Source organism: Pecten maximus, chromosome 4 (genome assembly GCF_902652985.1).
Source record: "Pecten maximus chromosome 4, xPecMax1.1, whole genome shotgun sequence".
NCBI lineage: Eukaryota > Metazoa > Mollusca > Bivalvia > Pectinida > Pectinidae > Pecten > Pecten maximus.
The window spans coordinates 9,497,713-9,523,733 of NC_047018.1; the positions used below are offsets into that span (position 1 = coordinate 9,497,713).

The window sequence follows — 26,021 nt, forward strand, 5'->3', positions numbered from 1 at the left end:
TAGTGAACCAATCTTTATGATGGGGACTCTGTAAGAAAGATGTATAGTTGATTAGAATGTACCATTTATAGACATGTATTTATATAATGACTTTTTTATAATCTAAAATAATGACAAAGGACATTGTTTTATTCTATCATACAGAGTAATTTGTTTTCTTTGCTGCCTACTACTGTTTAGCTTTGTTGAACAAAACACACAAACAAAATAAACCAATCTACACTTCATTATAACATGTTTGTATTAGTTTAACCTTTAGTCCACGGGAGAGTTCCGAAATCTCCGCATCACAACTGCGCATACGGAGTAGTGCGTACAAGGCTCGGATTAGTATTGCTGTTTGACCTTTGAACTGCATTTGACAAAGGGAGTATAAAGCCCGAACTAGCTCGCGCACCGCACATATGTAATCACAGTCCATCATCCCAACACTGGGAAACTGGACTTACCATGGATTTTAACACAGCGACAGTTTTTCTAGCCATTGTGGCGGGGAGTTTTGCAGGTATTTTAAATGTTTATATCAGAAGAAGAATCACCATTGTATTTTATTAACATCAACCAGATTTAGTAAAGCATGCTGTTTCTATTTTTGTTATTTTAGTATAATATAAAAACAATTTATCCTTTCGTAAAATATGTGTTAGGTTCATTTGATTAAATACTAAGTGGTTTCTACAGGTACACTACAGATAAATTTATAATAATTTAATAAAAATAGTTTTCCTATTTCATCTGTATAATTGCCTGTCGGAAATGTAAATAACGTAATTAATAAATTTGAAAACCTCTCATTGTAATTTAACCCTACATTAGTGTGATTTATATAGTCTATGAAGGTTACAAAATTAAACGGACGTAATAGTTTACACAACCGATTTCTGTGTCATTAAATTAAATGCGCACTTCACCGCAATGCTGAATACGCGTAACTGATGGCTAAACAAAACAAGCGCACGTGTATATAGTGCATTAAGTCCAGAGTTCAACTGACACACCGAATGTTTATAACAAGTGAAAAAGTAGAGAAATGATGTCAGCAGGACGGAGCTGTTTACAGGCTGAGAAGGAGCGGTGTCTAATATCAGCTTCAGTACCACAAACTCAAAACGAGGCTTCAAAAACAAAAACTTTATTTTTTGTGAATTCAATTGAAGTCAAACTACTTTATTTCAACCTAAAGAAATCGGGTCAATACGGTTTTTTTTATAGAATCCACTGGAAAAGTTAAATCCCATTCTATTGTAATTAGACTGATGTCCGAGTTATGATGTTATCGATAATCCAGATATATATGTCATTCCGTGATCGCGCGCATGTAACATGCATGTCTTTTACACTTTATATATATATAAGCCTAATAGAAACTTTCATAATCACAGTCTTGGTGTCGTTGAAAGCGTGTTTTAAGCTTGTTGTTGACACTTTCACTCCCTTGGGGCGTCTCACTCCACTTAAGGGGGTGAATGCTTACTTTCTCTTACCTTGTTTACCCTCTTATGTATCTAATATGGATGTTATGTTGATGCAAGGAAGTGTTGACATAACTGAACTTTCCTCGTGACGTCATTGTATTGTCGCTGTGGCGTCATTGTATCGTTGGCGTGACGGCATGCAATTATTCAGAACACGTAGAGAGCACGTGTATCTTGTTTCAAACCTAGGGTGAGATAAGTAGGGTGAGATCAGAAATCTCACAGGGGTGAAATAGTGGATATCCCTGTCCATACATAGTAAGTGGATACATTGTATACAAATACTGCACTAGAATCCTTTACAGCATACAGATATCCTAAATAATACTCTAGCTCCTTTGCAGAACACAAATATCCTAAATAATACTCTAGCTCCATATACAGTATAAAAAAATCTTAAGTGATACTCTAGATCTACCTCCTAATACAGTATAAAAAAACAAATATTACTATAGCGCCTTATACCTTATATAAAAATCCTAAATGATACGCTAGCTCCTTATACAGTATATAGAAATCCTAAATAATACTCTAGCTCCTTATACCGTATATAAAAGTCCTAAATGATACTCTGGCTCCTTATACCGTATATACAATTCTGAATTACATTTTAGCTCCTTATACCGAATACAAATCTTTATCATATTCTAGCTCCTTATACAGTATAAAAACAAATTTGATTCTTGATTCTTTATTTTGCCGAGAGCCTCATGGCTCATAAACCTTATTATACTTTTGCTCCTTATACCGTATGTTAAAATACTTATTATATTCTAGCTCCCTATACAGTATAAAACAAACTTTATTATACTCCGGCTCCTTATACCGTATGTTAAAATACTTATCATATTCTAGCTCCTTATAACTATGTTAGAATTTTTATTTCCTGCGTCAGAGATGTCGCTTGCATATTCAAAATATCCGGAAATTTTCATTTGCATCTAAATAATTTTTCTTTTTCCTTTTTTTTATTCTAAAGAAGATGTTTCTACACAAAGTGATTGTGGTTGTTTTGTTGTAGGTCCTGTTACGACTGTTACGCCTGTTTCCAGTGGATCGTGTGCCAGAGAGTGTACAGGTAAGTCGGGTGACCATGCTGTAACTGGTTTTTTTTCCCCTTCAAAACTGCTGAATTACACATATTGATATACAGTGTAGGATAATCAAATAATACAGAACTACTTGGTGGTGACATATCTCAATATATGCCTGATATATTTACACGATTGTAAAGGGTGGACTCCACACTATTGTTTCCCTACCAGTGAAACCTCCCCGTCCGTCTTGTACACACGTATGTACGTAACGCCAAAGTTTGTCGACACTCTAGTGTCTTCATTCCATGACTGATTTTGGCCTTATACTTCACACAATGATGAAGGACCACAGTATCTTAAACAAGTTCCAGTTTCAGGGGTTCTGGGTCAAGGTCCTCCCCCTTTCAAACCCAATGCAACTCAAACGTGCAAATGCTTGTTTTTTTATGAGAAACAATCAAAGCAGAACCACAAAATGAAGAAACTAATAAACAAGAGATTTTGATTGTGAATGTTACATGAAGATGGTGTTTTGAATATCACGGATTGATCTTGTGTTTTGAATGTCACGAATTGGTGTTTCCCTTGGTCTCCTGTTGATTTTACAAGGTCAAACTAAGGACGTCCACGGGATGTACTCATGTTTGTGTCACGCTGTGTTCGTGAGCAAATTATTTTCACGATGTTGACCAACGAACATATAAATCACGTTAGTAGCGTATAAAGTGGTATAATACCAATTTCTGTACCATTAGTATGTCTCATAGCGATTAAATTCTAATGTTGGAGAATATACAACAATACCAGATTCATACCTTGACCAGCTCGGTATGGCGCCTCTTCATCGACCCATTTATGTCATTGATTACATATCTATATCAGTAAATACTACAAATACACACGGATAAGATTAGCAGGTCATCTGCCTGTTCCCCATCCTTGATCCAATTGATAGCCAAGTCAAATACATGGACTTGTTGTACCGATTAAATATTTAGGGTTTCCAGGATTCAATTCGGAAATAAGTCCAATAGTAAAATTAAATATTTCGGATCATCTCCCATGGTAACTTCCGGTTAACAGAATGTTTCCGTGTGTTAATGGGCTTTTACGTTTCTATAATTCGAATCAAGTTACTCCGAGTTTACTGTACGTTCCACACCACCGTCGGATAACCTTGGTCAATTGCACTACGCTACGTTACATAAGTGTAGCTATTCGACAATGGTCCAGAGTTGTCTCCCAAATACACGGACTTTCTCTAATGGTTATACTGACGCCCTAGTGTACCATCTACACGGCTTGGTCATGACTGACCACTGACCTGTGATGATGCGGCAATGGACACATGCATGAATTGCCTCTATACCTAATATATATATAGAGTCGTATCATTCGATGGAGTGGTAACTCCAATAACTAATGCCCAAATTATTATAAAACTTATTTTCCTGATATCTAAAGTGGGGTAGATCTATACGAATGGCCTGTCTGGCGTTTAATTTTAACAACTCGAAAAAGAATCTGGTCACCAAAGATCTCTAACCAATAGATCAGTGACTTAGAACCTGGTCACCAAAGAACTCTAACCAATAGAACAGTGACTTAGAACCTGGTCACCAAAGATCTCTAACCAATAGATCAGTAACTTAGAACCTGGTCACCAAAGAACTCTAACCAATAGATCAGTAACTTAGAACCTGGTCACCAAAGATCTCTAACCAATAGATCAGTAACTTAGAACCTGGTCACCAAAGAACTCTAACCAATAGATCAGTAACTTAGAATCTGGTCACCAAAGATCTCTAACCAATAGATCAGTGACTTAGAACCTGGTCACCAAAGAACTCTAACCAATAGAACAGTGACTTAGAACCTGGTCACCAAAGATCTCTAACCAATAGATCAGTAACTTAGAACCTGGTCACCAAAGAACTCTAACCAATAGATCAGTAACTTAGAACCTGGTCACCAAAGATCTCTAACCAATAGATCAGTAACTTAGAACCTGGTCATCAAAGAACTCTAACCAATAGATCAGTAACTTAGAACCTGGTCACCAAAGATCTCTAACCAATAGAACAGTAACTTAGAACCTGGTCACCAAAGATCTCTAACCAATAGATCAGTGACTTAGAACCTGGTCACCAAAGATCTCTAACCAATAGAGCAGTGACTTAGAACCTGGTCACCAAAGAACTCTAACCGATACAGCAGTTACTTTGGCCATTCATAAAATATTCCAACTACCAACATCTAATTTTAACCGCCCGAAAGAAAATCCTGTCGCTCAGAAATAGTCAGTCAGTTAGTCAGTCAGTCAGTCAGTCAGTTAGTTAGTTAGTTAGTTAGTCAGTCAATTAGTTAACTAGTCAGTTAGTCAGTCAGATTTGAACCATGTGATGTAATAACGTGTGTGAAGATGTTGCGGTCACGTTCTCAAGGTTTCAGTCGATCACAAATACTTTTTCAATGTATCCTTGAGTACCACTTCATAAGATTTCTGCCATGTCATCATTATGGATAGGTTTATCGTCGGATGGATACACTAATCTATCCAGATATATAATATCTCATCTCGCGACCTTCGTCTTTAACTCTAAAATGTCCAAACGCAAGCTCGAGATGTGAACCTAGTGTAAATATCAGACAAAATACGACGACGGTGATGTCATAGCAACTATATTTTGTCTTCTTTTGGCCACATTAACTCGAAAAAAGGATGTCTGTCAATAGACGACGTACAGGTGTATATACCATAGTAACGCAAACGTGCCCTATCCGGGCCTCAAACTCACGATCTACGGCACCAATGCACCACATCTACGTTTTTATATGTATGTCTATAGAAATAGTGACCTAATTTTTGTGTCGCCTGCAACTGAAAGCAGGTCTGTCGACGTCAGCTTCTGAGGTTTCCGTGCGATACCTCAAGTTCCCTTGTGCCAATCAAACTCAAACTTCATGCAGATAATTTTTTTACCAAAAGTGCTTGCTTGGGATTGTTCTTTTAACTGATCCAAAGGTCAAAGGTCAAGGTCACTGTTACTATAAATAGAAAATGTGTTACTAAAAATAGATATTTGTTTACTTTTGATAACTTAAGTTCCGTTTGGCCCCTCAAAATCAATTTTCATGAAGTTGTCTTTACCACAAGTGCTTGCAAAGGGGAGTTTGTATACTGGTCCAAGGTCAAAGGTCGATGTCACTGTCGCGATAACTCTTGTTATATAGGCCTATCACCCTGCGCAGGCGACACATCCTCTTCCGTGGAATTTTTGTTAGATCAGAAGGCTCAAAGCAGCAGACGTAATGTCTCTATATGAAATCATGCAAAATCAAAACGTTTGATCGACTCCAAGAATATAGCCGCCATAGTTCTTGTTTGTTTGTTTCCTTTTAATGTAATTTTCTACAGCAAAAATTCAAGTCATGCTTCAATCATACTAAATCTGTTTGTAATTGTGGTCACTGGTATGCGTATTGTATTTGACTCATAGAATGGCATACGTCTTAAACAAAGCGTTAGCGAAACGTTAACCTGTCTCCAAAATGAAGTTTTACTGGTGAAATAGACGTCCATCACAAGTCAGCTCAAGTTCATCCTATTAGCGTATCAGAAAATATTCTTTTACGATCCGCTGAGCTTTTGAGTAAAGTAATTCGCTATGGAGACTGTTTCTCAACCGGGCTGTCTCACACAAGCATGACCGTAGTGTCATATTCTATATAGCTGACACACTGTTATAAATCATGGAAATAGTCCAATTTATTGATTTCACAACAATTATGAACCTTTTTTCCCCCATCTCTTCTTGGCTCGAATGAAAGCATATAAACACTTATGTAGGTTCATGTAACAGCTCAGAAAGAAACTCTTTAGCATTACATACCATTTGACTCCTTTTTCAATATTCTACCACATGATTCAATGCATGTCAAAATTCGCGCATACCAAAAAACTTTTTTTTTTTCGTATTATTATTATTATTATTTTTATCTTCACGGGGACATAGAATCTACACGGCTTCATTTCCGCCGAAGAAAGTTGAAGAAAAAGTTTCATAATCATTGTAAAATCAACTTCGAAATATAATACCGCGGACTTCGAGATATAATTCTGTGGTCATTAAGCATGAACCTTTTTAGGGTTATCTCCCCTTGGTTACGGAGGAAAATGGCGGCAGATGTGATTTAGAAATATAAGACCGTCTAGCCTGCAGGCTGAATATTACCTTGATATATATTATAATGCGTGTCTGTACTGTACTGATAAACTTTTAATTGTGTCTTTAATTTTGATATCAGTAGAGACGTTCTGAAGTTATTTTAGAGGTCAGGCCTACTGAATGCATCTTCAACTTAGCCAGGAACTCTACCTGGCATGTTAATGCAAATGGGTCTGTGTTAAAATTGGAGGATTTCTCTGGTTCAATTGATAGGTCCAATTTTGCATTAGGTTTAAGGTTCAGTCCTTATTGGAGATGAGGCGCTTTCATGAGGAATTTATTAGGTGTAACGTGTATGTCATCTAGGTTGAGGCTAGCAAGAAGTTCCCTGTGTGATGTGGGGTTATAGAGCAAAATGTCGCTATTTAAAGCCCCAGCTTGACCGGCAGAATATTTTTTAGCTTTCCTAGCTTCCTATTACAGATTTGGTATCGTTTAGAGTCGAACTTGCCTACTCCTAGTGAATGCTAAAGGAAAAGTTTGACTTGTGGACAAATACTTTTTGAAAGATCTAAAACTGGAGATACTTGCAGGGGCAGTTTTTTTTCCTCAGTAAGCTTATTATAACCATGATATTACAGGCATGATTGTGTCCTTGATCAAGACAATTTAAATATAGATTCTACCCAATTTTTCCTGGAAATCATACTTGGACCTCTCATATGGTAGTCAATTAGACTTATTAAGGTACAAGCAGCTTAAGGTTGACTCCGGCCATGACCCTGCATGGACTATCGGCTAACCTGAGGCTAGCAAACGAAATCAAGCAGATGCATTAATTGAAACAATGACTTCTGTTGCATGTACGTGTTATAAGACGTTACAAAACACAAGCTATCACTTCAGTTAAATCAGTGATGTCTGATGTCTACCCTGATCTTCAAGATTTGAGGTTTGGAAGCTACGTATATAGCTGTCTTATGGATGTGAGTTTTTAAGTAGCACTCAATAATTTCTATAGATATTAGATAAGGGATAGGACCGCCATTTGCGTATAAATGTGGTACATATCTTCCATGATTTAAGAAGACCCTGATTTTAAGTCCTTTAGACTAAGGTGCATCAACGTGACCTTGTTGTTCAAGGTTCTATTTACCTTATGTTTGATTATCACTGATTAAAGCCATCTGATTAGATTGTGAGATAACTGTTATCTAAGTCCCTATTCATGATTATTATAGGAATTGTTCAACATGTTAGGTGGGTAGTCTAAGATATTATCTACATCTAAGATATTTGGATTACGTTGTGAACTCATCTTACTTAGCTGTATTCTAATGAAATGATAAAACTAAAATTTTAATGTTTATATATTTTATAACCCAGCTCCCAGTATATTTTGTGAAAAAATATGCTTATTTTATTATTTCATTAAAGATATGAAGTTTACAAGTACACAATAATTGAAATAGATTTATTACCAGTATACTGTGGTTTTGTGGGAATATTATACTGTACATTAAAGCGAAATCTAAACTCTCTTGCACAGTATCTTTTTCAAAATATGAACAGCATCATTTTCTGTTTAAAGTAGAGTGTCCCAGTGCTCTGTTCTATATTTATAAGGATCTATTTGTCAGGCTTTTCTCTCTTTATTTTCCAGTTTGGCTATGGTGAAGAGTTGTATATAGATACAGTGAAAGAAATATATTCACTTTAAGTTAACTTTGCAGATTGCTCTAAATGCAGCTTTATTTTTATTAAATTATGTGGCTTTGTATCAAATTTCAATGCCAGTACCTATTGGTTAAAAAGCAGGGATTTTACCAATTACATAAAGTCATAACCAGGATACTGTTTGTGTTATCTGCAATGTTTCTTAAAGGTCCCTCAATCTAATTGTCTTCAAATGAATATTAAGCAGAAAACAAATTTAATGGGGAAATGGCATTAAAAGTGCATGTGTGAAATGTGCTACTAATGAAATAAAATTAACTAAATTTCAGAAAGCAGCAAGTTTTTGTACCAGCCAGGGACAGTGTATGAGTTCCGTTATGAGGGTAAGACGTCTACTGGTATACATGGGGCGTCTGAGGACAATGCAGGTTTAAGGATTACTGCAAGTGCCTTAATAGGGGTCATATCCAAGTGTGAATTTACATTAGAGGTAAGTTTTGTACATTTGATGATTTGATGATAGGGATATACTCCCAGTTTTACTTCAAATATTCCATATTGACAGGATATTTTTGCTGATTTTGTATCAAATGGACTACAATAAGGATTGATTGGTGAATTAGTAATTATCATGTATAATTAGAGCTTTCATGTAGTAAAAGTTATTTGTAATGATATATGACCCTGGTTGTTAATAGGATGTTTCACAAAATAAACCAAACCAATATTGATTATAACCAAAGGCCAGACCTTATTATTTACATGGTACATGTGCAATTGGCTATGAAGTTCAGTTAAAGACCTATCTCAGTGTGAACATTTCTTGCTTTCATCAATGGTTTTAACATTCTTTTGGAAAAATTGATTTATGATCAAGGGTGAAACTAACATTTACTTTTGTTGTACCAAAGAAATGATTGTGTGTGATGATGGAATCATTTTGATAATCTAATGTTACTTTTCCCTGAATTTCAATGACTTTTATTTTTGTACATAATTTGCTAAAGTGATATGTAGTCAGAAAACATATTTTACTTCTTATTTGATATCAAATAGCTCAATATAACTGCCTTTCAACTTTAATAAATTATTTGGTATTTATTCAGCTATCCAATACAATTTTATATGGAGCCGATCCTGATAGATCAGTTCGACTCAGAAGACACAGTGATTCCCGAGAATTCAAGACAGCATTACAAAGTAACCCTCTCAGGTTTTCCTTCCAAGATGGTGTCATAGATCAACTATGTCCTAGTGATGATGAACCAACGTGGGTATTGAACATTAAAAGAGGAATCTTGTCTGCATTTCAAAATGGAATGGAATCTCTTGACGGCCAACATGAAGTTTCTGAGGTAAACATCACAGAAATGAGGAAAGTCAAATACCTTTTTCATCCTGCCACATTTATTCCTTGCCAAAATGGCTTCATTCTTGTTATTGAGTTCTACATAGATTAGATTCCTGATCAGACAATAAGGGAGCTCACTATACTATAGCTGTCATGTTATCGAGTTCTGATTAATTTCCTGGTGGTCAGGCATCTGCATTTTCCTGATTGTTACAATTTTTAATCAAGTATCCAGATAATTATATTAATGCTGGTTACATTAATGAGACTTTAGTGTTGATTGGTGTGGAGAAGGAGATGCAAATTATAAGCACATAATTGTCAATTTTCTAGTTTTTGTAATCGTGGCTATTTGCATTTACTGAAAATTTTACTGTTAAATCTCATTTTCAGCACTATAACTGCACAAATATAATTTCTTGTACTAGTATATGATTCTTACATTGTTCAGACTGATGTGACAGGGACATGCCCCACCACGTATAAAATGATCCAAGATGGTTGGAAAACAAGAACAGTGAAGAAAACTAAAGATATGAGTGCATGCACAGAACGGCATGGCTTTGACAGTTCAGCTCACTCAATGCTTTACAGAGTTCCATCAGTAAGTATCTTTATGCAGAATTCAAAGATAAAAATTGACTCAAGATTTAAGATTTAAGGATTTATTTCTTCAATTTTTAGCCCACCATCATCAGATGGTGGGCTATTCAAATCGCCCTGCGTCCGTGGTCCGTCGTCCGTCCGTCCGTCCGTCCCTCCGTCCGTCCGTCCGTCCGTCCGTCCCTCCGTCCCTCCGTCCGTAAACAATTCTTGTTATCGCTATTTCTCAGAAAGTACTGAAGGGATCTTTCTCAAATTTCATATTTAGGTTCCCCTTGGTGCCTAGTTATGCATATTGCATTTTGAGACCAATCTGAAAACAACATGGCCGACAGGCAGCCATCTTGGATTTTGACAATTGAAGTTTGTTATCGCTATATTTCAGAAACTTATAAGGGGATCTTTCTGAAATTTCATATGTAGGTCCGCCTCAGTGCCTAGTTATGCATATTGTATTTTGAGACTAATCGGAAAACAACATGGCCGACAGGCAGCCATCTTGGATTTTGACAATTGAAGTTTGTTATCGCTATTTCTGAGAAAGCACTGAAGGGATCTTTCTCAAATTTCATATTTAGGTTCCCCTTGGTGCCTAGTTATGCATATTGCATTTTGAGACCAATCTGAAAACAACATGGCCGACAGGCAGCCATCTTGGATTTTGACAATTGAACTTTGTTATCGCTATTTCTCAGAAACTAATAAGGGGATCTTTCTGAAATTTCATATGTAGGTCCGCCTCAGTGCCTAGTTATGCATATTGCATTTTGAGACTAATCGGAAAACAACATGGCCGACAGGCAGCCATCTTGGATTTTGACAATTGAAGTTTGTTATCGCTATTTCTGAGAAAGCACTGAAGGGATCTTTCTGAAATATCATATAAAGGTTCCTCTTGGTGCCTTGTTATGCATATTGCATTTTGAGACCAATTGGAAAACAACATGGCCGACAGGCAGCCATCTTGGATTTTGACAATTGAAGTTTGTCACGCTATTTCTCAGAAACTAATGAAGGGATCTTTCTGAAATTTCATATGTAGGTTCCTCTCAGTGACTAGTTATGCACATTGAATTTTGAGACTAATCGGTAACAACATGGCCGACAGGCAGCCATCTTGGATTTTGACAATTGAAGTTTGTTATTGCTATTTCTCAGAAACTTATGAAGGGATCTTTCTGAAATTTCATATAAAGGTTCCTCTTGGTGCCTAGTTATGCATATTGCATTTTGAGACCAATTGGAAAACAATATGGCCGACAGGCAGCCATCTTGTATTTTGACAATTGAAGTTTGTTATAGCTATTTCTCAGAAACTTATGAAGGGATCTTTCTGAAATTTCAATTGTAGGTTTCCCTCGGTGCCTAGTTATGCATATTGCATTTTGAGACTATTCGGAAAACAACACGGCCGACAGGCAGTCATCTTGGATTTTGACAATTGAAGTTTGTTATCGCTATTTCTCAGAAAGTACTGAAGGGATCTTTCTCAAATTTCATATGTAGATTTCCCTCAGTGCCTAGTTATGCATATTGCATTTTGAGACTAATCGGTAACAACATGGCCGACAGGCAGCCATCTTGGATTTTGACAATTGAAGTTTGTTATCGCTATTTCTCAGAAACTTATGAAGGGATCTTTCTGAAATTTCATATAAAGGTTCCTCTTGGTGCCTAGTTATGCATATTGCATTTTGAGACCAATTGGAAAACAATATGGCCGACAGGCAGCCATCTTGGATTTTGACAATTGAAGTTTGTTATAGCTATTTCTCAGAAACTTATGAAGGGATCTTTCTGAAATTTCAATTGTAGGTTTCCCTCGGTGCCTAGTTATGCATATTGCATTTTGAGACTATTCGGAAAACAACATGGCCGACAGGCAGTCATCTTGGATTTTGACAATTGAAGTTTGTTATCGCTATTTCTCAGAAAGTACTGAAGGGATCTTTCTCAAATTTCATATGTAGGTTTCCCTCAGTGCGTAGTTATGCATATTGCATTTTGAGACCAATCGAAAAACAACATGGCCGACAGGCAGCCATCTTGGATTTTGACAATTGAAGATTGTTATCGCTATTTATCAGAAATTGCTGAAAGGATCTTTCTGAATTTCATTTGTAGGTTGCCCTCTGTGTCTAGTTATGCATATTGGATTTTGAGACCAGTCAGAAAACAACCTGGCTGACAGGCAGCCATCTTGTATTTTGAAAATTGAAGTTTGTTATCGCTATTGTACAGAAGGTACTGAAGGGATTTTTCTCAAATTTCATATGTAGGTTCCCCTTGGTCCCTGGTATTGCATTTTGGGACCAATCGGAAAACAACATGGCCGACAGACAGCCATTATTGCTAAATCTTAAATTTTATATATAGGTTGCCCTTGTTTGAAAAGTACTAGAGGGCTGTTTCTGAATTTACACAGATTAGTAAGACTTAGAGGAAGGGAAAAGTAGAGAAAAGATCAATCTGACATGGAACCTATAAAGATCATTCAATGGTGGGCGCCAAGATCCCTCTGGGATCTCTTGTTGTTATCTTGTTTCAAAAACAAATAAAAATGAAAGGATAACTTTCCTTTATATTGTGTTTTTCATGAACTGTTATGGTACAATGTACATGTACTCACAAGTTACAAATATATTCAATAATTAGTATATAATTTGCTGATTTATAATACAGCTGTTACAAGCTGTAACATAATTTAAAAAATGAACTCATTAACTCCCTAAAAGGTACCCAGTCTCACAACACTGTACAGACTTTATTTTGTTGAGAAGTCAATTTAGACAAGACTGACTTAATGACCTTGCTATCACCATTTTTCAAAGTGTTCCACAGATTAAGAATCAGACAGTATAGATGTATCAAATCAACATTATTGAGAAGCACATCTACAAGATTACAGGTCACCCCATAAAAAATCTAGTGAAGTTGTTCCCTATATAGTAAGGACCCTTTCTGACCACATACATAAATTATATTATCTCCCATTAAAACAACTTTAATTTTTGACATAGGCATGAATTCACAATAATTTAAACTAAAAATTTATGAAGAACCTACCCAAATGGCTTGGGCCCATGCCATTAGGGAAATTCACGATAGGCCACACTAAGAGAGGACATTTCCTTCAACTAGACCTTGGACTAATCAAAACTAAACAATAATCTCTTTAATGATTCCTTTATATTGTACAGTATACAAAGGCCAACTTAAAGAACTTTTACCTTAAAAAGATACCTATATTTTACTGATTCAGAACTTAGCAATGACACTCACAATCTGTTGTACCTTTTTAACTATGCTTTGTCCTGAATAAGCCCACTGTATGGGCGAAACTAGTCGACAATGAATAGATGAACCATCAAGGTCTCCTTTACCTGTTGTGATTGATCCCTACTCTTATACATAGTTTTCTTACTTCAATCACCCTGCATACTGTTGGGAATCCAGCCTAGGGACTTAGGAACCCAGAATTTCACCAATACATTATGTCATACCTCTCCGGCGTTGACTCTACCTCCACATTTACTTTATATTTTAAAGATTTGGTGGTACATCTCCCTGAATAATTCTATTATCAGCCAAATATGATTAGGAAATTTGTAGAGTCATGTAAACAGGTAGCTTACATGTTTAAATACTTATCGATTGATGATGAAAAATATTGTTTTCAGAGCATACAGAGTTTACCGTTGATGAAAAGCACACATGAATGTGACCAGGAATTTATTGTTCAAGAGAAAATTTTAAAACGTAGCATCTGTCATGAAATACATCTGTTCCGTCCCTTTTCTAAAGAAGACAATGGAGCTACGACAGAAGTAATGCAGAAACTGATATTTGTGTCCAGTGAGAGTCGCTCAGTTTCACAAGGTGAGGGACCTTTCTGAGGAGTACAATATTTTGGTCTGAATAGATATCCAGTATGAAGTATTTCATGCAAAATGCTAAATTCTTATGAAATCATTAATGTTTTATGCAAAATGTGTATTTAAACAAGAAATAATTGACATGGACATGTAATTTATGCTAAATATCTGAAGAAGTTGAAAGATATTTATAATGATTTTCCTTCTTTTTATATCAAAATATACTTCATTAAAAATGATGAAATCATAAGAATTTGAATTTTGTCATACAGCCAAGAATTATTGTCATAAATACATATACTTTAAACAGCTGATGTCAGTAGGAGGGAAAGCATCTTATTTGAGCATGAAGGCGGGGAGCGAGGGACAACAGTAAATTATCAGTCTGCCTTATCCAAACTCAATGAACTGTGTACCTCCACACAGACAGATATCCGCCCAGACACTCCGAGAGCATTCTCAGAACTGGTGTACGAACTCAAGAAGCTGGACTCCCTCTCTCTTAACTCTGTTTTCAGACAAGTCAGTGACCCAAGCTTCTGTCCCAACAACTCTGAGCGTGTCAAGTGAGTTAAGTAAAAACTTGCAGAAATATGTATATTGCTTGTAATACAAATACAAATACTTTGATGTTTCTATCAAAATTGTGACAGCTGAAGAAAATACTTGATGTTTTCCATGACTTTACACATAATATTTATTGCTATTTTCGAAAGATCTTGTTATTTTTAGATAATTTTTACCATTTTTTTTTTATGATTTTGAGACATTGGCTTGTGCTTGTTGTTACAGAAAGTTTTACCTGGATGCCATCCCCATGGTTGGTACTGGAGCTGCAGTGAGTCAGATAACGGAGAGGATCATGAATAACGACATCTCTGTTACCTTTGTAGAAATGTGGCTAGCATCCCTTTCTTTTGTGCAACATCCAACCAAGGAAATGCTTTCAGAAGTGATGGTAAGAATTGAAGCAGTCACTTTATTGTTCATCAGTTATGAATGAAAATACACACAAACATTCAATTGATAACAGATGTATCCCAGTTTTTGTGACCCGTTACAAGAAAGATCAAAGTTATACGTGATACTTTTGATAGTAAAGAAGGAATGTCAGTTGTTAATTGCTGAGGTTGATAATGCCTCATTTTGGTTGTGTAATATAGATTTTTCATATGAAACTTTTCATTTGGCTTTCTTTGTGATTTTAATGCTAAGTATGAAAATACTATCATAAGATAGGAAAATACAGTTTTATTAGCTCACCTGGCCCGAAGGGCCGGTGAGCTTATGCCATGGTGCAGCGTCCGTCGTCCGTCGTCCGTCAACTTTTTCTTTAAATTGCTACTAGTCCTAAAGTATTGAAGGGATTTTCACAAAATTTGGTCAGAAACATCCTTGGGGGAAGGGGAACAGAGTTTGTATACATTTTTACTCTGAACCCCCAGGAGCCTGAGGGGCGGGGCCAAATAGGGGAAATAGGGTTAATCCTTTAAATCGCTACTAGTCATAAAGTTATGAATGAATTTGAACCAAATATGGTCAGGAACATCCTTGGCAGAAAGGGAACAGAGTTTGTATACATTTTTACTCTGAACCCCCAGGAGCCTGAGGGGCGGGGCCAAATAGGGGAAATAGGGTTAATCCTTTAAATCGCTACTAGTCATAAAGTTATGAATGAATTTGAACCAAATTTGGTCAGGAACATCCTTGGCAGAAAGGGAACAGAGTTTGTATAAATTTTTACTCTGAACCCCCAGGGACCTGAGGGGCGTGGCCAAATAGGGGAAATAGGGTTACTCCTTTAAATCGCTACTAGTCATAAAGTTATAAATGAATTTGAACCAAATTTGGTCAGGAACATCCTTGGCAGAAGGTGAACAGAGTTTGTATAAATTTTTACTCTGAACCCCCAGGGGCCTGAGGGGTGGGGCCAAATAGGGGAAATAGGGTTACTCCTTTAAATCGCTACTAGTCATAAAGTTATGAATGAATTTGAACCAAATTTGGTCAGGAACATCCTTGGCAGAAGGTGAACAGAGTTTGTATAAATTTTTACTCTGAACCCCCAGGGACCTGAGGGGCGGGGCCAAATAGGGGAAATAGGGTTACTCCTTTAAATCGCTACTAGTCATAAAGTTATAAATGAATTTGAACCAAATTTGGTCAGGAACATCCTTGGCAGAAGGTGAACAGAGTTTGTATAAATTTTTACTCTGAACCCCCCAGGGGCCTGAGGGGCGGGGCCAAATAGGGGAAATAGGGTTACTCCTTTAAATCGCTACTAGTCATAAAGTTATGAATGAATTTGAACCAAATTTGGTCAGGAACATCCTTGGCAGAAGGTGAACAGAGTTTGTATAAATTTTTACTCTGAACCCCCCAGGGGCCTGAGGGGCGGGGCCAAATAGGGGAAATAGGGTTACTCCTTTAAATCGCTACTAGTCATAAAGTTATGAATGAATTTGAACCAAATTTGGTCAGTAACATCCTTGGCAGAAAGGAAACAGAATAATATACTTTTTTACTCTGAACCCCCAGGGGCCTGAGGGGCGGGGCCAAATAGGGGAAATAGGGTTACTCCTTTAAATCGCTACTATTCATAAAGTTGTTAATGAATTTGAACCAAATTTGGTCAGGAACATCCTTGGGGAAGAGGAACAGAGATTGTTTAAATCTTTATTCTCAACCCCCAGGGTCCCGAGGGGTGGGGCCAAATAGGGGAAATAGGGTTACTCCTTTAAATCGCTACTAGTACTAAAGTATTGAATAGCTTTTCACCAAATTTGGTCAGGAACATCCTTGAGGGGAGGGGGAACAGAGTTTATATGAATTTTTACTCTGTACCCCTAGGGGCCTAAGGGGCGGGGCCAAGTAGGGGAAATAGAGATTAGTCTTTTAATTGCTACTAGTCATAAAGTTTTAAATGGATTTTAACCAAATATGGTCAGGAATATTCAAGGGGAACCGAGTTGGTATAAATTTTTACTCTGAATCCCCAGGGGACTGAGGAGTGGGGTCCGATAGGGAAAATAGGGGTTAATCCTTTAAATCGCTATTAATTATTAAGTTACGAATGGATTTTAACTAAATTTGGTCAGGAACATCCAGAGAGGAAGGGGGGAAAGAGTTTGTATAAATATTGAGGGGCCTGAGGGGCGAGGCCAAATAGGGGAAATAGAGATTAGTCTTTAAATTGCTATTTGCCATAAAGTTTTAAATGGATTTTAACCAAATTTGGTCAAGAACATCCTTGGGAGAAGAAGAACCGAGTTTGGATAAATTTTTACTCTGACCCCCAAGGGACCTGAAGGGAGGGGCCAAATAGGGGAAATAGAGATTTGAGTTTTAAATGGATTTGAACCCAATTTGGTCAGAAACATCCATGGTGATGGGGAACAGATTTTGCATAAATGGTTACTGTGACCCTCAATCCCATAACTATGTATAGTATCGCTGGGCATTAAGGGATAAACACAATTCTTATGTAAAAATAGGCCAAAGGGTTTTCCCCACCCTAAGGGACTTAGTTTCTTTAAACACCATTATGGTGTTAAAATAATCCATATGATCTTTCAGAGAGTACATTTTTAGCCCACCATCATCAGATGGTGGGCTATTCAAATCGCCCTGCGTCCGTGGTCCGTCGTCCGTCCGTCCGTCCGTAAACAATTCTTGTTATCGCTAATCCTCAGAAAGTACTGAAGGGATCTTTCTCAAATTTCATCTGTAGGTTCCCCTTGGTGCCTAGTTATGCATATTGCATTTTGGGACCGATCGGAAAACAACATGGCCGACAGGCAGCCATCTTGGATTTTGACCATTGAAGTTTGTTATCGCTATTTCTGAGAAAGTACTGAAGGGATCTTCCTCAAATTTCATATGTAGGTTCCCCTTGGTGCTTAGTTATGCATATTGCATTTTAGGACCAATCGGAAAACAACATGGCCGACAGGCAGCCATCTTGGATTTTGACCATTGAAGTTTGTTATCGCTATTTCTGAGAAAGTACTGAAGGGATATTTCTCAAATTTCATACGTGGGTTTCCCTTGGTGCCTAGTTATGCATATTGCATTTTGGGACCGATCGGAAAACAACATGGCCGACAGGCAGCCATCTTGGATTTTGACCATTAAAGTTTGTTATCGCTATTTCTGAGAAAGTACTGAAGGGATCTTTCTCCAATTTCATATGTAGGTTCCCCTTGGCGCCTAGTTATGCATATTGCATTTTGAGACCAATCAGAAAACAACATGGCCGTCAGGCAGCCATCTTGGATTTTGACAATTGAAGTTTGTTATCGCTAATTCTCAGAAAGCACTGAAGGGATCTTCCTGAAATTTCATATGTAGGTTCCCCTTGGTGCCTAGTTATGCATATTGTATTTTGAGACTAATCAGAAAAAAACATGGCCGACAGGCAACCATCTTGGATTTCGAAAATTGAAACTGGTTATCGCTATTTCTAAGAAACTAATGAAGGGATCTTCCTGAAATTTCATATGTAGGTTCCCCTTGGTGCCTAGTTATGCATATTGTATTTTGAGACTAATCAGAAAACAACATGGCCGACAGGCAGCCATCTTGGATTTCGAAAATTGAAACTGGTTATCGCTATTTCTAAGAAACTAATGAAGGGATCTTCCTGAAATTTCATATGTAGGTTCCCCCATGTGCCTTGTTATGCATATTGCATTTTGAGACCAATTGGAAAATAACATGGCCGACAGGCAGCCATCTTGGATTTTGACAATTGAAGTTTGTTATCGCTATTTCTCAGAAAGTAATGAAGGAATCTTTCTCAAATTCCATATATAGGTTCCCCTTGGTGCCTAAATCTTAAATTTTGTATATAGGTTTCCCTTGTTTGAAAAGTACTAGAGGTTTCTTCTGAATTTACACAGATTAGTAAGACTTAGAAGAAGAGAAAAGTAGAGAAAAGATCAATCTGACATGGAACCTATGAAGAACATTCAATGGTGGGCGCCAAGATCCCTCTGGGATCTCTTGTTGTATATGTATTAACAAATTGAACATGAACATTATTTTGACATTTGGTCAAATCCAACCAGGTGAGCGATACAGGCCCCATGGGCCTCTTGTTTTAATTCATTATAGAGTAGAACTAAGAATTTCCTTAAATCAAAATAAATCTGATGTATTAACTACTGGATATGTACAGAGACTACTGGACATGCCGAATGGTGACAAGGTGATCCTCCCAGTGTCTGCCTTGGTTCACAGCTACTGTAGAGACAACACCCAGTGTGCTGATGATGCTGAGGTTGATGACATAATGACATGGCTGGAAAACAAAATAGGAGACAACTGTCAATACTCAGACAACACTTACATGCAGGTAACACTTGGAAGAAATGTGTGTACAGTTATGATGTTAAAGATGAACATCTTATATGTATTTATGTTTGGGTTACTATCATGGCTTAAATTGGGATGTAAAAGTAATCTAAAAAAAAACAAAGAACTAAACAATATACTTGGTATAGTCCCAAGGAGCTGTGTAGCAATACTATTATTCATGAATTTAACATTTCTCATTGTGCATTGTGCATCCTCAAGTTTTCTGTTACTGGAATTTAGCCATCACCTCATTTTGGTAAACTTTTTTGTTGCCAGTATAAGGCAGATATTATACTGATATTAAGATCTCCTGTACCTCCCATTTGTCGCCTATTTTCATCAGGATGGGAGCAGAACATATTACCTATTTCATATGCATTGTTTAGCTAATTAAGTGATATTTTCGAAGACTACATCACATAAAAATTGATCAGATGGATTAAGGTATATGATGTTGGTGAATCACTTATAAATAAATTTGAAAAAAAATGTGTGGAAAAAACTGTTACAATACAAAACTAAGATTGATATGGTAGTATTACTGTTGACTAGGTATGGAACATAACCACAATGTTTTGATTATTCAGGTACTCCTGTCTCTGCGAGCTGTAGGTAACATTGGCATTTCTCAGAGAATCATCCCCAACCTCAGTCAATGTTTTAAGTCCATCCAGGCGACCATGGAGATGAGACTAGCTGCTGTAGAGGCGTTCAGGAGATTCCCATGTAATGCCGATGTAAGTTACAAATAATATAAATCTGAAAATTTAATGTTTTTATTTTGAGACATCAACTGAAAATATAACTAATTACTAGGTACATAAAAGGTATTGAGTTACCTGAAGTAGGAGAATTAGATTTGAAAATCCAGTAACTATGCTGTTCAAATTCTAGTCAAAACAACCAGGTAATTTGTACTACCTAGTTACGTTTTTGTTTCTCTTATGGAAACCTATATTCACATTAAATGTCAGAGGTATTACTGTAACTTTGGTTCCAATCCAAGGATTGTACCATTGTATAAATCTCTCTAGAATTGCAGGCCATTTACAATATCTGATTGTTCATATTAATTATTGTGTCCAGTTCGGGGTGTAAATTGCTCTTGTTTCAGAGGAGTCATTAAGAATGCTCTGTAATAATCTGTTAGATTTGTGAATAATTGTCTAATTGTAACTTGTTACAGAGGAGTGAACTTATGATGCTTTACAAAGATAGCAGTGAGGATTCAGAGATCAGAATTGCAGCTTATCTTGAGGTGATGAAGTGTGCCAGTTCAGAAGTCATCAATGAGGTCAAGGAGGTACTTGCCGCAGAGGAAGTGAACCAGGTTGGTTTAACATTCAGATTGACTACAGGGAATTACTATGATACTGTTTGTTTTATATCAAAATTAGTGAGATTAACTGTTTTAACTGGAGAGGTAAAGTAGGCAGTTTTAATAGTGCCAATTGATTTATTTGTAGTATTATGATAAACAGTGTATTGTAATGAACTACCGTTTCAGGTTGGTAGTTTTGTGTGGACACATCTTACCAACTTGATGGAAACATCTGATCCTACCAAACAAGACATCCGGGCCATCTTGGAAGATGAGGTCCTTCAGAGGGAGTTTGATATGGACAGAAGAAAGTTCTCACGAAACTATGAGGCTTCATATTTCTCTGAGAAATTCAATATAGGGGGATCAATGGAGAGCAATCTAGTCTGGTCACCAAAGTCCTTTGTTCCTCGGTCATTGATGGCAAATTTAACAGTGGACCTGTTCGGCCACTCCTATAACTTGTTAGAAGTCGGAGGTAGGGCTGAAGGTCTGGAACATCTCCTGGAAGCATACTTTGGTCCGTCTGGTCATCTTCGTAAAAACAAAGCTTCGTCTCCAGCCCCTGAAATGCCAACCAACAAAGCTTTAAACATGAACAAACTTAACAGAATGGGCAACACTGTAAGTAATGCATGATTTATAGTGTCACAATCTTAATACTTTGATTATTTGATTCATTTGAAGAACTTTAATCCAAGAATCAATGACAGAAAAAACCATCAAATTTAAATGTGTTTTTGTGAAGAAATATGTAGAAATGTACCTGAATTATTCTTCATTAGTCTGTTCATCAATATTTAGACACAGTGCCTTTGAGATAATATATTTAAAGGATGTAATTTGAATATGTTGGGTCCAGTTCTTTTACAAAACAGATGATTTGTGATGGAATATTTTATTGGATTCACAAGATAGAATTTTCTGTTTCTACAGCTGGACTCTGACGAGGACCTCCAGGGCTCAATGTACATGCGTGTGTTTGGAAATGAAGTGAAGTACCTCAACTTGAAGAAGGTCCAAGGCTCTGATAACAACTTGAACAACTTTGACTTTGATGCAATTTTTGCCAAACTGATCCGTGATGGGTCTGTGTCCTACACCTACAGTAACATGTTTCTTGACAGCTCCATCATCATCCCAACATTGATTGGTTTCCCACTCAACCTGACCGTCAATGGCACACTGACCACAGGACTGACCGGCACAGGAAAGATTGACCTCCGCAAGCCAAAATCCCTCATGTTGATGAATGGAAACATAGAGCCAAGGTAGATTGTGAAGGTTAATGATGCTGTATGGGAGTCCTTTATATTATACAAATTTGGTGAATTAGGTGTTCATTGTTCATTTCACATTCATATATGAATTTAAGAGTTTATGCTCTTGGTACACTGCTAAATCAAATAAATCTAATGTTTTCTTTGAGGAAATATTTGTAGATAGTATGGCCAAACTAGCTGGTAATTGAATATTTCAGTCCTATCTCAGAAACACAAAGAAAGCTTAGAAATTTGTTTGATGTGTTCCAGTGGAGCTGTTGCCATCTCTGCAATGATGAGTGTAGATGCCTTTGTCACAAAGGGAGGGATGAAAATGGTGTCAACCTTACACACGAGCACGGCCATCAGAGGGAAACTGGAGCTCTCCAACAACAAAGATTTCACATTGGAACTAGATTTCCCCCGCAAAAAGTCTGAGGTTATCAACATGGAGTGAGTGGATTACTTAGATATTGTTCTTGTTTCATTCATTTTCTCAAATGTACATTCTTCATCTAGGATTGGTGATGGCTTTATAAGTCTTTGGCAATAACATATGGTTGTGGCTTGGTCGCATTTATCATAACTTGAGAAGATTTGTCATAGCCTGGGACTCTTGAGTTACTGCTAATTTAACCCATGGCATACTGTATATGACCTATTGAGAGTGTATTCTGACTTTGTATGTGAAAGTATTAAAACATTACAATACACTTAGCTTTCTTCAAAATTTTAATGATCCAAATTTACACAAATTAAAAAATCCCACAGACAACACTTTATATTGTCATGTAGGCCTATGGTTGTGATAGATTCAGAATTATCTTGGCCTAATCAGTCCAGGACTGGTGTAGTCAATGTAACCGTTGTTTTGTCTATATCAGTAGTCTCCGATTCTGTCTTATTTCCTCAGTCCTTTGAGTCAGTGAACAGTACACATCTCTTTAACAAAGATCATGAAGCCAGTCCAACAATTTCTTTTCATTTTGACCTTGACACATTTCTTGCTGAATGACTTTCACATGCTATTTTTGTCTAGTCAGTATTTTTAGCATCAAAAGATTTGTCAGTAAAGATTCTGTAGTCTGTTTTAGATTCTCCTCGCTTTCCGTTGTACTGGAGGCCACCTGGTACCTGTTATAGCTTTAACTTGAAGTTTGTTTCATAAAACTTCATAATAATAATAAGTACCCTTGATTAGGCAACCAAGTCAATTACCCATGCCCTGTGCCCTTATTAGCATATATGGTGTATTGTAAGTTAAGCTTACAACTCCTAAACTGGGGGATTGGAGGGCTCTATCTCCTACAAGAATTTGTCACTGGAGCAGGAACTTGTTTGTGTCTCTCCATTCTTTCACACTTAAGCTTGCTCGAGCTCTGTCCCCTGCTTTGTACTTCATACATGGGCCATGTGTTCACCTAGGTGAGGTGATGTGTCGTGTATCCAAAGCAGGTGACTTTGACTTACATTTTGGCCTTTTGTCTGCATCTTGTGGGTGCTGTAATGAGCTGGATTGTCTTGTTTGTTATTGTAACCTGTGGTTATTGAGCTATTTCCATAGAAACCCTTTACTGTTTTAGGTCATCATTCTTTATGGTGCAGGGAGACCAGGAGAAGGTACAGAACATGTTGGACAACAATGTTGCTACAATGTCCTTCTGTACAGGAAACACACTGGCCCGCATATCTGGCCTGAACACCTGTATCAAGGCCAAGTTCCCCAACACCTCCGATGATGCTCCACTCTTTCCCTTCAATGGACCAGTCTCTGTCAGTGTTAAGACTACAAACCAGGACCTACCCAATGGATACCAGTTTCAGTTGAAAAGAACAGTTGTATGTACAAAATATTTTAACACAATACACTAAATCACCTCTCAAATGAATAATTGCATTTGTTGTTTCCCTTTTCCATTTATTTTTATTTTTAGTGAGAATATTAGTTTTGCTAAATTTGTCATGTGAAGAGAGGTTCATCTTTAGCAGAAGAAATCATGTTCAGATTTCTTTTTCATTTAAACTTTTTTATTTAATAAGTTTAAATATTATAAAAGTCTTAAATTGCACATGACACCCTTTCCAGTTTTTCAGGCTGTTGATATAGTTCTTGGTTTTAAAGTTAGATGTAAAAAATCTACAGAGATCATTTGCGTTTGCAGACTGATGAACAAACAATGTTTCTGATCTCATATGATACTCCGGGGTCTGTCAGAGACCGAGCTGTTGGTTTTAACCTGGACATCCACCATACTGATAGGACCATGGAGATGAACCTGTTGTCACCATGGAAGAAAGCCAGGTTTACAGGTAACAGGCATTGTACCATTTTTAATGTCTTCAGAAGGTTTTTTGGAAGTTTTATAATATTATATATAAAAATTATGCTTAATAGATTGATAATGGTGTCAGATTTGTAGATCTAGTTTTCTAAAATGACACCAGTTTTTTCTCCTGTTAAGTTACCTTTAACATAAAAGTATGTACAGGAGGGCTTTTATATAATGTAACCTTCTGTTTGTGTTGCAAAATGTAGCTTTGGTGTCCACTTTAACACTAGAAATTACATTTAGATCAGTTTCTCAGTAAGTATAACTACTACAACAACCATATTTGGTATACAGTAAGAAGTGAATAACTCAAATCAGGATATCTATTTTAGATATTTATCAGTGTTTGGATGGCAAAACACATAATTCTGCAGGAACCTTGTTAATGTCTTTTCACCATTTGAAGGTAACCTTGTGAATACTGAATCTTTGAAGAAGATTGAAGGTAGCCTGGTTGTGGATACTACCAGGACTTACAATGCTGTCTTTGAAGTGAAGCGAATGGTGAAGAAAAGAGTTATCAATTATACACCCAGAGTTCTGATCACCATTCCCAGCAAAGACAGCATCAGCTTGACAGGAGAAGTAGCTTATGTGAAGCAGACATCTTTGACCGGAGATTTGGTGTTAACAGGAGCTCATGCAGAACCTGTCCATATGAATGGTAAGTCAACAAACTATTGTTCAGAACCTTGTGAATAATGACTTTAAATATGAACTTATTTACAGACAGTCCTAGAGTGCTGGAATTAATATTAAACAGAAACATATCAACATGTGGCTATAGGATCTATTTCAATGATAATAAAATCTTATATTTAACACTATAACATAACACTGGTGAATATAATGTCCAGTGAGATATGAGGAAACTTGTCTTTTTAGGTGCCCTCATCAGCTCTGGAAAGCGTAAGAAGATGGAATGGAATGTCCTGCTCGGAGATGTCAAGAAATTTGCTGCTCTCGTTGACGTACCCTTCATAATAACGGGAAGCAATGTGAAATTGAGTCCAGTCATTTCGGCTACTATTCCAGGTTACCATGACTACAACAGTACAGGAACCTTGGAATATCGCAAAAACAAAATGATGAAGACAGACATTACTATTAACGGTTTCACGGAGGATCCTATCACATTCAACTGTAAGGTCAAATTCTGATAATTTTAATTAGAAAATTGGAAATATTACATAGGTGTAACTTTTGAAAGCTTTGTTCCAAAAAGAGGTAAACCACATCAAGCTAGTCTGACAAGGTGTTTATCTCATAATGCAGTCATTTTTGTAGGAGACAGCTTGATTTTTTTTCCAGTGTATTCTGTTTATCCATCTGAGAACACAATTCAACTATCAAGTAATCCAACTAACTTCATATCTAACTTACTTATGATCCACTTGACATATATTACAACTGGCTTAATGTGTGACTGTTTGGAAGGAATAAAATTGCATGGGTGATATAATTTCTACTGTATTGGTACCTAAATGTCAGTAGAATTTATAAGGGGTGGTGTGATTACTGAAAATTTTCAGTGATGTGTTCAATCTATTTTGATGATCATTC

General features: G+C 36.8%; 1 protein-coding gene across 1 annotated transcript in view; it reads left to right on the forward strand.

Annotated features, from left to right (window-relative positions):
* The first annotated feature begins 257 nt into the window (after positions 1 to 257).
* LOC117325169 overlaps positions 258 to 26,021 on the forward strand; it is a 47,879-nt gene continuing 22,115 nt past the window's right edge. The window contains 18 exon segments of the mRNA XM_033881156.1: positions 258 to 505; positions 2,497 to 2,553; positions 8,688 to 8,848; positions 9,465 to 9,713; positions 10,161 to 10,313; positions 13,993 to 14,191; positions 14,498 to 14,753; positions 14,980 to 15,145; positions 19,367 to 19,543; positions 20,133 to 20,282; positions 20,732 to 20,875; positions 21,053 to 21,490; positions 21,803 to 22,137; positions 22,399 to 22,581; positions 23,712 to 23,967; positions 24,291 to 24,438; positions 24,865 to 25,122; positions 25,344 to 25,601. Coding sequence (XP_033737047.1) covers positions 451 to 505; positions 2,497 to 2,553; positions 8,688 to 8,848; positions 9,465 to 9,713; positions 10,161 to 10,313; positions 13,993 to 14,191; positions 14,498 to 14,753; positions 14,980 to 15,145; positions 19,367 to 19,543; positions 20,133 to 20,282; positions 20,732 to 20,875; positions 21,053 to 21,490; positions 21,803 to 22,137; positions 22,399 to 22,581; positions 23,712 to 23,967; positions 24,291 to 24,438; positions 24,865 to 25,122; positions 25,344 to 25,601 — 3,643 coding nt within the window. The 5' untranslated portion in view covers positions 258 to 450.